Here is a 15,107-nt window from a genome sequence, read left to right as displayed (position 1 = left end):
AGCTTGGAACTCCCTCCTATGCCCTGAACCTCTCAGCCCCAGTCTGGAGCACCCTGCTCCTCACCACCCCCGAATCCCTCATCTTCAGCCCAGAGCCTGTACTCCCTCCCACACCCCAACCCTCTGTCTCAGCCCGGAGCCACCTCTTGCATGGGTGGCAAGTTTGTAGAAATGTTGGTGGTGCCCAGAACCCACCCCCCCCAACTCCGCCCCCCCAAACTCCACCCCCACCTGCCTAAGGCTCTGGGCAGGGTTTCAGGGGGTGGGGGGCTCTGAGGTACAGGTCCTGGGCTGGGGATTAGGGTGCAGGAGGGGTGCAGGCTTTGGGAAGGAGTTGGAGTGCTGGGTGCTGGAGGGCTGGGGCAGGGGGTGGGTGTGCAGGAGGTGGTGAGGGGTGCAGGCTTTGAGATGGAGTTTGGGTGCAGGCTCTGGGCTGGGGATGGGGGTGTAGGAAGGGGGAGGTGGTGCACGCTCTGGGAGGGAGTTTGGGGATAGGAGGGAGTGCAAAGGTGAGGGCTGTGGGGATGAGGATGAGGGGTTCATGATGCGAGGGGCTCAAGGCTAAGGCAGAGGATTGGGGTGTGGGGCAAGGGCTGTGAGGCTGAGGATGGGGGTTCATGATGTGGGGAGGCTCAGGGCTGGGGCAGAGGATCAGGGTGCAGAGGGTTGGGGCTGAGGATGAGGGGTTCATGATGCGGGGGGGCTCAGGGCTGGGGAAGAGGATCAGGGTGCAGGGGGATGAGGGTTGGGGCTGAGAATGAGGGGTTCATGATGCGGGGGGCTCAGGGCTAGGGCAGAGGATTGTGGTGTGGGGTGAGGGCTGTGAGGCTGAGGATGAGGGGTTCATGATGTGGGGGGTCTCAGGGCTGGGGCAGAGGATCAGGGTGTGGAGGGATGAGGGTTGGGGCTGAGGATGAGGAGTTCATGCTGTGGGGGGGCTCAGGGCTGGGGCAGAGGATTAGGGTGCAGGGGGATGAGGGCTCTGGCTGGGGATGAGGGGTTTGGGGCGTTGGAGAGGCTCAGGGCTAGGGCAGAAGGACAGGATAAGGGCAGCGGGCCTTGCCAATAGTGGATGGCAGGCACTAGGACCTTGGGGCAGCAGACAGAAACCCAATAGATACTCGGGCAGCACAGGCAGGTAGGGGAGAGGCGCTTGCTGCTTTCTGTCAGGCAGGGACATGGCAGCGGGGGAGGGGACATGCAGGACAAGGGGTAGCAGGCGGAGGCTGGGACCCGCTCCGGGCACGGACGCGGCAGGGCAGGGGGAGACCAGCGGGGGCAGGGGCCCGATCCTGGCAGGGCCAGGGGAAAGACCCAACTCCAAATATTGCTGGAGCAACCCTGAATATTCCTGGTGCTCGGGCACCACAAACATATATAACCTGCTGCCTATGCCCTCTTGCACTCCAAACTCCTCATCCCCAGAGCCTGAACCCCCTGTACCAGCCCAGTGAAAATTAATGAGTGAGTGTGGGGAAGAGCAAGTGACAGAGGGATGGGAGATGGAGTGAGCAGAGGTGTGGCCTTGCAGAAGGGGCAAGGGATGGGGCAAGGGTGTTTGGTTTTGTGCAGTTAGAAAATTGGCAACCCTAGTGGCCCATCTCTGGTCTGGCAGGTGGAGAAAACCACCTTAGAACACAGTATACATTGTGAGTATGGCTGCTACTACTACATATTTGGGTACATAACAAGGAGTATATTTTTGTGCTTCATAGCAAAAACATAGCACTGAGCCATTTCACAGTTTAGTAACCGTTATTGCTCAGCAATGAAGTCTGCCATAGCTAATTATATTTTCCTTCCCGTCAAGTCTTTGGAAGTGCCAAGTTGATTACCACACCTTTAATTATTCTACCCTAGGAGGTGTTCACAATTTACTACTTTCATAAATCACTCTGGTCTGGACATTTATAAAAGAGAGAAGCAAGAGACTCATTTTGTCTTGGCGGCTTATTTACAGAAAAAATATTCTTTCTTGTTGCTCCATTTGGAGCGAACAGGGGAAAGGTGGAGAGTTAGGTTTTGTATACTAACTCTTAGAAATATTTTTCTACAGAACGTGAGATTCCTGTAAATCAGAAAAGGTAAATACCAGTGCAAATGTCAAATCAGCTGGGGTAAAATAAGGCTTTTTTTTTTTTTAAATGGTTCTTAAAGGTGGGCGTAAGTCCATATTTAGGCACTTAAATTAAATGGCCTGAGCACCAAACAGTTCTCATTTATGTGCAGTAGGGTTCTTGTTGTTGTTTATACTAAGTGCCAGCCCATGCTGCCATATGGGTTTAATCAGTAAAGTGTAAAAAAGCAGAGTATTGCTGAAAACTTAAAAATTGGATGGTAAAAGACTGCCAGTCCTGGTAGCGATTGAACATGGTGATATCCTAAAGAAGGAGCTTTCAGCTGTTATCCTATCTGTTTCCATTGTTTCACACTGAATCCACAGCCATTCTAAGTGTCAGAGTGAGAAATAGAAAGATCATTCTACAATCTTATTATGTGTTATAGTAGCATCAGGATATTGTATTAACATATAACAGAGATAGTTTATGTATTTTAGTTAACACTTCAGTGGGAGTTGTTGAGGGTGCAGTCGCTTCATAGGCTTTATTTTCAGAAATAGTGGGTATTGATTCAAAAGTACAACTTCAGGTGTCCATTTTTAATTATGGTGGCTCATCAGCTAGGCCTCCTAGATCAATATAGGAAAACAGTATCAAAGTCAATGACCACGACTTGGTAATCTGAACAAAACAATAGTAGTGTTATTACTATCGATTCTAGTATGATCTAGAGTTAGGGCACATGACCAGCTGCTGATTTACTGCTCTGTTACTGAGTTGCTGTATGACCTTGGGCAGTCTAATTGACTTTCCTATCACTCAGCTCTCTCATCTGTAGAGTACGTATAATAACCACTTTTGTCCATCACTTGAGATCCCTGGATGCAAAATATTATTAATGTTGTAGTAGTAGTAGTTCTCCCTCCAGTCCATGAAGTCCAACCACAGAAGTGAATCCTGCACAGTAAACCATTCTTACTTTTGAGTTAAATACCTTTTGCTGACAATTAACTTACTGTTCAAGATAGGGGTGTAAAATATTATACAGTTAAATGGTTAGCTGATAAGTATTAGTTTTACCGTTAATGTATTGAGTTTAACGTTTAAAACAGATTGCCCCTGCCCTCACATCCGATCACATTATGTGTATTAACAAATCTACCCTTAACCTATCTGCATCCCACTCCCAACTCAATGGCAGCACCCAGGGCAGGACAACCTGAGCTGCCCTGCACGGCGATGGCTCAGGAGCCTGGAACAGCAGGGGCTGGGGGTGGTTGGAAGGCATTGTGCTCTCGGGCTATCAGTGCCATCTCCCAGGGCTGGGTGCATCGCTCCCCACCAGGAGCCAGCACAGGGACCCTGGCTAGGCACATCCCCTCCCCCATAGACACAGGCCCCCTGCCTGGGAAGAAGCTGCCACCACCCCCCACTGCCTTGGCCGCCTGCTGCCTGAGCCCCCTGGGAGAGTGTGCTGAGCCTCTGGATGCTGTCCAGATTCCTACTGTGTGGCCAGCTGCTCAGGGCCCAGACTGCTGCTGGCTGATAGGCGCGGTGGGCTGAGGGGGCAGGTGGCATTGGTCACTAAATCTAGCTACTGCCAGTGCTTCTGTTAGGGTGGTCTTGTTGCCTCCTGGCCCAGGGAGCAACCAGGGAGCTGGGCAGCAAGGGGCATGTAACCGGAACTAGCCCCCCCATCGCCGTGATAGTGCACAGAAGGGGGTGGTGATGGGGTACCAACTAGGTATATAAAATATTAAATGATTAACCAATATAATTTTAATAGTTTAAATGCATACTTTTAAAAATATTTACATCCCTAGTTCAAGACATAACTCTAAAAATTGGTGCGATGATGACTGTTTATGATAAACCATTTTCATCTTATGTCAGACACAGACTTTCAACAGGCTCCAGTGCTTGGAGCGCTTGTATATGCAATAATTTTTAACCATACTCTCTTCCTTCCACTTATAACTCTGTGACAGGGGAAAAGAACAAATGAAGGTTAATGATAAAGCATAATGTAATACATTTTACAAAATAGATGGACCAGCATCAGTATAAAACATTGATTAATGTCTCTTGGTGCCCGGGAAGTAGATGCTGTCAGTGGTGAGTGATAGTGCATTTGGGCTTTATTATGTGTTTGTGTGTTAATATAAAGGCCATACTTAAAAATATTTTCAGAATATAAACACCCCATGATTCTAGTGGTACAAGCATTTCATCATAATTGCTTTTCTGCGAATTTGACTCATTTCAGAAGTGATTCATCTCAACTAATTCTCTGCATAGTTGATCCATAGCATAATTAACTCTTTGAATAATTTTCATACAGTAGAAGGTTATTAACCATGACCAGGAACTACTTACCTGTGCTTCTCATTATATCCATTCCCCTAAGTCTTCCTCTCCACCACTTCTTCTAACTGTATTTTATGCTCACTTACAGGGGCGGCTCTAGGTATTTTGCTGCCCCAAGAATTGCAGGCAGGCTGCCTTTGGCGGCTTGCCTGCGAGAGGTCCCCGGTCCCACGGATTCAGCGGCAGCCTGCGGGAGGTCCGCCGAAGCCGCGGGACCAGCGGACCCTCCACAGGGATGCTGCCGAAGGCAACCTGCCTGCTGCCCTCGTGGCGACTGGCAGAGCGCCCCCATGGCTTGCCGCCTCAGGCATGTGCTTGGCGTGCTGGTACCTGGAGCTGCCCCTGCTCACTTACTTCCTTTTCTCCAACCTTTGCATCTCTCATTCACAACTTCCTCTGTCTCCTCTTCCTTCCTTTTGGTGACATCTGCCCTAGCCCTTCTTCTACCCTGTTGTACACTTGCTCACATATCTCATGGGCCTCTGTATACTTCCCTTCTCATGCTTCCTCTGGAATGCCCACTCTATCTCTTAAAAATTTTGTTTTCTGCTACCGATGGTCTCATGCTCCTTCTATAGCAATGGTGTGCAACCTGCGGCCCATCAGGGTAATATGATGGTGGGCTGCAAGACATTTGCTGATGTCGGCTCCCTACAGCTCCCAGTGGCTGCAGTTTGCCGTTCCCAGTCAGTGGGAGCTGTAGGAAGCGGTGGCCAGCAAATCGCTGCGGCCCGCTGCTTCCCTCAGCTTCCATTGGCCAGGAACAGCAAACTGCAGACACTGGGGGTTGCGAGGGGGCTGTGCTTGCAGATGGTCAACATCAGTCAAATGTCTTGCGGCACGCAATCAGATTAGCCCCTGGGTTGCATGCAGCCCACGGGCTGCAGGTTGCCCCCCACTGGTTTAGAAGTTTAGCTAGGTTTGTTTTTAAAAAGATAAATGCCTGAAAACATTAAATGAAGTGCCAAAAAAAGTGGTTTGGGGTCAGAAAATGTCTTTTTCAGTACAAAATAATTTATCTTTGATTTTTCATTTTGCTGAGGGGGGGAAAAGTGAAAATTTCAGTCATAGTTTGAAATGAACCAGTTTTTTCCTCCAAATTTTTCAATTCATCCACCAAACTGAAAGATCCATTATTTGCTTAGCTCTAGTTCTTTCTATTGACCCAGCGCTCCTGGAGGAGGCTTTCTATTCTCTACAGCGCTCCCGCTCAGTTGAGCTACTTGTTGGTTTTTGTGAGGGCCGAGTGATCTTCGAACTTTCACTGGCTCCTGTGCGAGTGTTTCTTTTGGAAGGTTTCCTCCTCCCCTTTTCCCATTACCTGTGAGAGGATCACAGATTTACTTCTTGACTCTTGAACAATCTCCTGCTGTCCAGTCCCACATCTTAACCTGTGTTTGACATGTTTTGGATGTCTTGCAGTTAACTTAAATTTAGCATGGTTGGAACTGTCGTCAGGATGTTATGAGGCTCTTGCTGACACCTGTGCATGGCATTTTCAGTCATTGACATTCTGTAAGATAAAAACTGTTATGTTCAATGTCATATTTAAATCAGTAATGTGATACAAGTTGCAGTCAGTATGATGAAAGGAACTAGGGTAAGTGTGACTGAAGAATGGTAAGGGAGGCGGGTGACAGAAGCAGCCATTCTTATGTGGTTGTCAGTGGATGACCGAACTGAACCACTTAGTGGCAAAATGAAAGTATATGCTTGAGTTAATCTACAACTAGTGTTTAGATTACAGTTGGACAGTATTTCCACAAGACAAAGGATCTCCATCACATACCAAAACTAGTATATTGACTTGCAAATAAGGCTATTGTTCACACACTATGCCTTTTTGTAATTTGTCCTGGTCACTCACCGATGTTCAATATGACCATGTGTTTAGTATAATAAGTTATGCAAGATTAGACATGCAGGTTCAGTTTGAAAGAATTTATCATTACTAAATAATAGTTGGAGGTAACACATTTGAATGTGCAGCAACAGCAGTTTTGTCAGCAGACATTGTTTGTATTTTATTTTAGGGGGAGCAAAAGACTATAAAATGACACTATTACATTTAAAATGGTCAGTTAGAAAATATATTCGTAAATTTTTTCTGTAAGCAAGAAAAAATAATTTAATGTAGTTCTCTTCTGGCAAAGTGCATTATTGCTTCTGCTTTGCTTCATTTTGACAATATAGAAGTAAACCAAAGCTTTGTAATTGTTATCTATATTGCAGGTACTGATCCTAGACCTGAATAAAATTTTTCAAGGTAACTAAATGACTTTGGAACCTAAGTCATGTTGCCTTTCGGTGAGATTTAGAATCCTAAGTCACATAGGCAATTTTGAAAATTGAATCCTTGTACACGGTCAGCATGACTCGGTGGATCACAGCTGAGAATACCAAATTCAGGACAAATTGTTGAGAAATAGGGCAGACACACTCCAAAACTGGTAGTTATTCTCACATAAGATATGCCAGACCAGCAACAAAAGTAAACTTCTGTTTCACCATACTGGCTAACAAGAAGTCAGAAAAGCAGTTTCCATAGGCATTCCAGTCCCTGTATCACCACCAAAAATACTACACTTAAAGATGAATAGTTCTTTAAGACCAATGTCATCGAATAAAATGTTCTTCAGATTCCAAAGGATCACATGCCCAGGCCAATATATAACTTGGATCTTACCCATTAACCATGCTGTTGCCAATCATTTAGTATCTAAAATCTAAAGATTTATTTATAAAAAAAGAAAGAAAAGTGAGACTTAAAATTGGTTTAAGGAATCAAATACATACAATAAATGGAAAGTTATTGGATCAGGATTGTAGCAGTGATGGAATAAACTGCTGGCTTAAGTCAAGACTGCTTCCAAATCATGGGAAGGCTCCTCAGTCGCTTGGTTAGAATGCTCCCATTAGTATAAATCCATAGTCCAGAGGCTGGAGCAGGAAAGAGGCAAAACTGAGATGTTTCCAGCATCTTTTTATAACTTCTGCCCTGTAAGGGAAATCTATAGTTTCAAACAAAGCCCTCAGCACAGCTAGTGGAAAATTACAGGTAGCAAGATGGTGTTTGGAGTCACATGGGCAAGTCACATGCCCATGCATGACTTCACTTAATCGTAACAGGAAAGTCCATTATGAGAGAGAGGCATCTCCCATGGTCCATTGTGAGGTAAGTGTTCCTTGATGAGCCACTTAATTTGAATAGTCCTTCCATGATGTGCAGGCTAAATGCGTTGTGGGCGTTACCCCTGGAGCAAGCATTTGAAATCCAGGTATAGAGCCAACACTCATAGCTTCAAATACAAAAATGATACGTGCATACAAATAGCATAATCATCTTCAGCAAATCATAGCCTTTCCATGGCACATTTTGTACAAGATTTGTTGCAATTATATAACTGGTAGCAACAGTGCTTTTCATGGTCATAGTTGTGTATGTGACATTATCTGATTAAACTAACATTGTTTTGGTTTTCAACATTTCATGGGAACGCTTCAATCCAAACAATTTCACTAAAATTAAAATATGAAAACAAGATTGCAAATCTTATTAAATGTATATAATTCTACCCATTCAAACCATATACTCAGGGCCGGCGCTTCCATTTAGGCAGCCTAGGCAATCACCTAAGCTGCCAGGATTATTGGTGGGTGGCGTTTTGCCGGAGGGGGCAGCAGGCAGCTCCAGTGGACCTACCGCAGTCGTGCCTGCGGAGGGTCCCCTGGTCCGCGGCTCTGGTGGAGCTGCTGCAGTCGTGCCTGCGGATGGTCGGCTGCTCGCACGGCTCCGGTGGACCTCCTGCAGGCACCACTGCGGCAGCTCCACCAGAGCCGCGGAGCAGCCGACCATCCGCAGCCACAACTGCGGCAGCTCCACCGGAGCCACGGGACCAACGTGCGGGGTGGCGAAATTGCCGTGCACCTAGGGCGCTAAAACCCCTAGCGCCGGTCCTTCATATACTGTATCTCTCAATCAGTTTTTAGGCAAACAGACAAACATATAAGAAACAGTGGAAAGGAAACCAAGCAAGTAGTACTAGTTAAACTTTATATCTGGTTATCAATCAGGTTTCCTCTAGTCTTCAGTCATCTTTTTCATCTTCTCTGGTATCTGGTAAAACCCAATTGGGTCTTCAGGTTCACGGATATCTTTCCTTTATCAGCAATGATGCCATGCAAGTAGAAATAATTGTAAAGTTGTTTAGTTTATAAAATGTTCCAAGCCTATTGAACTAACTCTAGTTTTTTCAGGGAACTACTAGTGTTCTCTGAATCCACAAATGAAAGAGAATTTTCTAAAGTTTCAAGGGCAGCCTGTAGCCCTGGTGTTTTTATTAAAAGGAAAAGATTAAAGATAAAAACATGATGATAGAGAGAGCAGAATGGAAATGACTTTTGTGGAGCCTTAGGAAAGAATATCTACACTGAACTACAGGGGTGCTGGAACAATTTGGATAGTGGAGGTGCTGAAAGCCTCAAACCAAACTGTAAGCCCTGTATATGATGGAAACCACTTCAAGCCAGGGGGTTCAGCTGCATCCCCCCCCCACAGCATCCTTAGTTCCAGCACCTATGTCAAACTATTTACATGTTTTAGGCTGTATTACAAACTTGTTTATCTTTCACTATTCACTGACAAAACACTAACGCAGAGTTAAGGTTACCTGATGGTATTTCAAACTTCTGAAAACCAGGAAATGAAGAGTTAAGGTATGTGCCTAACCAGTCTTACCTCCTGAAGCTGGTGGTAATCTCTGGGGATTATCTGCACGCATACCAGCTGCATTCACTGGCCTGGTCTGCACTGGGGGGTGGGGTCGATCTAAGATACGCAACTTCAGCTACGAGAATAGCATAACTGAAGTCGACATATGTTAGATCAACTTACCCCCTGTCCTCAGGGTGCGGGATCGATGGCCGCAGATCCCCTGTCGACTCTGCTTCCGCCTCTCACCCTGGTGGAGTTCTGGAGTCAACGGGGAGCGCGTTCAGGGATTGATTTATCATGTCTAGATGAGACACGATGAATCAATCTCTGATAGATCGATCGGTATCCCCCGATCCGGCGGGTAGTGTGGACATACCCACTGTATTGTATGTAGCTGTGTTGAATGATGGAGGATTAGTTGGAGCAATTTTGCAGAGCTATGATTGTGATATGAGGTAATCTGAGAGGGGTGTGTGAGAGAGAGAAAGGTGTATGTGTATGTTGAGAGTTCCAGTATGATTCATTTCTGTGCTGGTTTGTGGGAGTTGCATCAGTAGCAGGACACAGAAGACATCTTGCCATGGGGATTATCAGCAGTAAGGTGGGAGCTGAGTATGATCTGTGGGTGTAATGAAGGGAAAGTGAAAGTATAGGTGGCATCGGGTGCCTAAAGATGGAAAGCTTGCAGATATGGTCTTCTTTCTGTGGATTAGGTTAAATGTCTGAGTTTAGGGTAGGTACAGGTAGCTCCTCTAGGGTACAGTGCACAGGCAGTGTGTGAGGAAATTCATTATGAGCATATTGAAGCATATTCAAAGATAACGGTTGAGTGGCTATATACCTTAACTCTGTATTTCCTTGTTTTCAGAAGTTTGAGTTTTGCAGAATTTAACATTCTGAAAGGGCATGAGATATCAATGGACAACATTAACTCTGCATGAATGAATATTTTTTAATCGCAAAGAGAAATTGTGTTGGTAGAAATAAGTGCTTATTTAGGCAGTTGTATTTATCATGAAGGCTTGCAGTTGAAATGCTACTGTGGGCAGGTAATTATTATAATACTGAGCTCTTATGTAGCACTTTTCAACAGTAGATCTCAAAGCATTTTACTAAGGAGGAGAACCTCATCCCCATTATACTGATAGGGAAAATGAGGCTCAGAGAGGTGAAGTGATTTGGCAAGTGTCACCTAGAAGATCAGTAGCAGAGCTGGGAATAGAGCCCAGATTTTCCAAGTCCTAGTCTGCTGTTCTTTCCACTTAAGTTCCTTAGGTTGTTCTGAGATTTCCATGTGCTCCATCCCACCTGATATACTTTGTTACAGTAGAATGGGTATAATGGTCATGCTTTGAAATATTTGAAGTTGCTCACAGGGCCGCTAAGGGAAATCTCAGCATAATCTAGGCCCCCAAATCTTGACAGTTTTATTTCATGGTGGTTATAGTTACTTTAAGCATCTGAAAGAAGACCCAGCCTGCAAATAACCCACCTCCTCCAACATGTACCCTCCTCCTCAGTGACCAGTCCCATTAACCATTTAGCACGTTAGGGGTCAGATTTGCACAAAAACAATTGAGTCTGTAAACTTTAAGAAAAACTATTTTTCCACAGGGGCTTATATCTTGGGAACCCACCTGGTCAGTCCCCCTCAGAGTTACAGGGCCATATCCTGGCTTATGTGGGGTGTAGGGAGAGAGGCTCAGATACCCCACATTGGCAGCCTCTCCCTAGATCCTGTCACATGCACAGAATGCAGGGAGAGGGGTTCAGATCCCCCATAAGGCACGGGTCCCCCAGATTCTAGATGGTGGGGGGAGGGAGAAGGGCTCAGGCACTTTGAGGGGCAGGGTCCCACAGAATCCAGCTCATGTGAGGGGGACTGAGAGAATGGCCCAGACTCTTTAGTAGGGCAAGGCTCCCCTTGGATCCAATGTGGGGGCAGGGAAAGATGGTTCAGACATTCCCTAAGGACAAGGTCTCCCAGATGCCATATGGGGGAGCAGGAAGAGAGGCTGAAATCTCAAAAGTCAGAAAATACTGTCTCATGTAACCATAACTTTCTTTCAATGTATTGTTAAATATATAATTGCCTAATTTCTGTTAAAAACCCCCACTGAAATACCAGTATCTGGAATGATACTGAATCATCGGCAAAGTTGGATCCACAGTACAGACTTCTACTGCCTGAGTAAGTGATCTAAGTCGCAGGCTGTTACTCTCTTTGTAGACCAGCCATTTAGAGGCGGGTGAGATGCAGGCTTTGTCAGTGGGTTTCATTATTTTCTAAACAGCAGAGAAATGTTGAGATTCTGGAATCTTTGCTTCCCAGGTTTTGGGAAAGGCGTGTACACTACTGGTTGAAGACCCATCTTTATCCACCCAGCTTGCCCCTATGAACCCTCACAGCCTATCTCTGTCTTACCCCTCTACCTTCATAAGCTTTTTCAGCCATGCACCTTCCCCTCCCAAGCTTGCTTTGCCTCCTTTCTGGCCCATTTCCACCAGCTTGTATCTACCTCACTTGCTTTGTTACCCCATCCAACTCCACATATTTCCCTATCTAACCTTCCCAGCTTGTCTGTGCCCTCTGCCCCTCACCCCTCTGCATTCTAGTGAGACCGCATCCTCTTCCTGGACACTAGCAGGGGCACTATTGAGCGTGCAGAAGGGTCTCCATGGCCCTAGCTGTGTTAGGAAGAGCAGATGCAGGAAGAGTCTCTCTCATATACTGCAGCTCTGGGCAGAAGCAGGTCTAATGCAGAAAGAATCTTCAGAATACATAGCTGCCAAACTCTGCAAGTCTCTTCTGAACATGTATGAATTGCTCTTTTTTGGAGGCTTATAACTTGGCTAACTGGGGGTGAATTTTCATCGGGACAGAAAAAGGCACATCCCTGATACCAGAATGACCTCTCTTCCCCCAGCCAAATTTCAGGTCTCTGCTCCAAAGCACGGAGGCTTCAGAACTTCTTAATGAAACAGTATGAATTTTTTAACATGGGCAAAATAGCTTATTTTTCCCTATCTTGGAAATGGCTGAACTGTTTTTGCTGAAACTTAAAAATTAACCTGAGACAGACTCTAGCATGGGAAATTTCAGTTCAAGCAGCTGAAGTTTACAAAGTTATAAGCTACTGAAAACCAGTATTTAGTATGGAAAGACTTAGACAACATTAACTACAGGCATTGTTACTAGGCTTATCTATAGTTAGAGAGAGGGGTTGTATTTTTTTTATCATTGGAGCCAAATAAACATTTAGTTTCACTACATTCTGCAGTACTAAAGAATAAAAAAAGGCAAATAAAGTGTTAGTAAAATATATTGAACATACATTTATCATCTTCTATTTATAGTTCTACTTTAGTAGATCCCAGTGCTGCTGTTAAGCTTGGTTGATGTTAGCCAATTCTTATTTTTCTTGTGGCACATCAACTGCAAGGGTAATAGCCTTCAGGCTTGTCAAAGCAGTGCTGTGGAGCTTAAACATCCGAACAGTGTTTTACTGACATACGCAGTATGCTGATTTCTCTCTCCTTTTCAGAAGAGAAACCTGACTGCTCCAAAGCCCGCTGTGAGGTCCAGTTTTCTCCTCGCTGTCCAGAAGATTCCATTTTGATTGAAGGTTATGCTCCTCCAGGGGAATGCTGTCCACTTCCAAGCCGCTGTGTGTGCAACCCTGCAGGTTGCTTGAGGAAAGTTTGCCAACCAGGCTACTTGAATATATTGGTTTCTAAAGCATCAGGGAAACCAGGGGAGTGCTGTGATCTCTACGAATGTAAACCAGGTAAAAATGGGTGCCATTTTTTATGTTGAAATTTTTCCCATCGCCTATATCTAAGAATCATAATGTATAATATAAATGATTTCCAGTACAGACTACACTGTAAACAATGTAAAATATTCTGAATATCCTATTACAAGCATTATATCATCAATAACAGTCCACTGCACATCACTGGAACAACATCCGTCTAACCGCCCGCCCCAAACTTCTTTAAATAAATATTTCTTTCTCTGCCGAGTTAAACTTAAATAAGGGGGTGGAGGGAGACCTATAAGAGAGGATGGTTTATACTACCATAAATATTTTTGCAAAAAGAACGTATCCGATACGCAGGTTAAGCAGAACACATGCAACTTCCAAGAAGTTCCTTTTCTTACTGAGAGGACTGCATTTACTATTTAATGAAGCAATCAGTTTGCAGACAGCTAGAAGAGAATAAGGTGATAAGTAACAGTCAGCATGGATTTGTAAGAACAAATCATGTCAAACCAACCTAATAGCTTTCTTTGACAGGGTAGGAGGCCTTGTGGATGGGGGGAAGTGGCAGATGTGATAATCTTGACTTTAGTAAGGCTTTTGATACTGTCTTGCATGACCTTCTCATAAACAAACTAGGGAAATACAACCTGGATGGAGCTACTATAAGGTGGGTGCATAACTTGGAAAACGAATCTGACAGAGTAGTTATCCGTGGTTCACAGTCATACTGGAGGGGCATATCAAGAGGGGTCCGACAGGAATCAGTTCTGATTCCAGTTCTATTAAATATCTTCAACAATGATTTAGATAATGGTATAGAGAGTAAACTTATAAAGTTTGCAGACAATACCAAGCTGGGAAGGTTTGCGAGAGTTTTGGAGCACAATATTAAAATTCAAAATGATCTGGAGAAATGGTCTGAAGTAAATAGGATGAAATTCCTTAAGGACAAATGCAAAGTACTCCACGAAGGAAGGAAAGAAAGAAGGAACAATCAGTTGCACACACAAAATGGGAAATGACTGCGTAGGAAGGAGTACTGCAGAAAAGGATCTGGGGGTCATAGTGGATCACAGATCTGAGTCAGTAGTGTAACACTGTTGCAAAAAAAGCAAACATCAGACTGGGATGTATTGGCAGGAGCGTTGTAAGCGAGACACAAGAAATAATTATTTCGCTCTATTCCACATTGATTAAGCCTTGGCTGGAGTATAGTATCCAGTTTTGGGTGCCACATTTCAAGAAAGATGTGGACAAATTGGAGAAAATCCAGAGAAAAGCAACAAAAAAGATTTAAAAGGGTCTAAAAAACATGACCTATAAGGGAAGATAGGAAAAAAATTTGTTTAGTCTGGAGAAGAGAAGACTGAGGGGGAGATATAAGTTTTCAACTACATAAAAGGTTGTTGCAAGGAGGAGGAAGAAAAATTGTTCTCTTTAACCTCTGAGGATAGGACAAGAAGCAATGGACTTAAATTGCAGTAAGAGTGATTTAGGTTAGACATTAGGAAAAACTTTCTAACTGTCAGGGTGGTTAAGCACTGGAATAAATTTCCGAGGGAGGTTGCGGAATCTCCATCACTGGAGATCTTATTAAGAGAGTTTAGACAAACGCGTGTCACGGGTATTCTTATACTTAATCCTAGATTCATAGATTCTAGGGTCAGAAGGGACCAATGTGATCATCTAGTCCGACCCCATGCACAAAGCAGACCACAGAACTCTACCCATCCAGTTCTATAACAAACCCCTAACCTATGCCTGAGTTATTGAAGTCTTCAAATTGTGGTTTGAAGACCTCAAGCTGCAGAGAATCCACCAGCAAGTGACCCATGCCCCACGCTGCAGGGGAAGGTGAAAAACCTCCAGGGCCTCTGCCAATCTGCCCTGGAGGGAAATTCCTTCCCGACCCCAAATATGGCGATCAGCTAAACCCTGAGCATGTGGGCAAGACTCAGCAGCCAGCACTCAGAAAAGAATTCTCTGCAGTAACTCAGATCCCATCCCATCCAACATCCCATCACCAACCACTGGGCATACTTATCTGGCGATAATCAAATATCAGTTGCCAAAATTAAGCTCTCCCATCATACCATCCCTTCCATAAACTTATCAAGCTTAATCTTAAAGCCAGATATGTCTTTTGCCCCCAGTACTCCCCCTGGAAGGCTGTTCCAGAACTTCACTCCTCTAATGGTA

At 44.8% G+C, this 15,107-nt stretch overlaps 1 protein-coding gene across 6 annotated transcripts in view; it reads left to right on the top strand.

Annotated features, from left to right (window-relative positions):
• CRIM1 (cysteine rich transmembrane BMP regulator 1) overlaps window positions 1-15,107 on the top strand; it is a 321,806-nt gene that overhangs the window by 119,749 nt on the left and 186,950 nt on the right. For 4 of the 6 annotated variants that reach the window (XM_050950291.1, XM_050950287.1, XM_050950289.1 and 1 more), the window contains exon 3: window positions 12,687-12,929. The exons of the other annotated variants lie outside the window; for them this stretch is intronic. Coding sequence is in view for 3 of the 4 variants with exons in the window: in XM_050950287.1 (XP_050806244.1) it covers window positions 12,687-12,929 (243 nt within the window). In the remaining variant the exon portion in view is untranslated. The remainder of the gene's footprint in view (window positions 1-12,686; window positions 12,930-15,107) is intronic. 6 annotated transcript variants of the gene reach the window in all.

This window comes from Gopherus flavomarginatus, chromosome 4 (genome assembly GCF_025201925.1).
Source record: "Gopherus flavomarginatus isolate rGopFla2 chromosome 4, rGopFla2.mat.asm, whole genome shotgun sequence".
In the NCBI taxonomy this organism is placed as follows: domain Eukaryota; kingdom Metazoa; phylum Chordata; order Testudines; family Testudinidae; genus Gopherus; species Gopherus flavomarginatus.
This window is presented reverse-complemented; position numbering and strand designations above follow the sequence as displayed.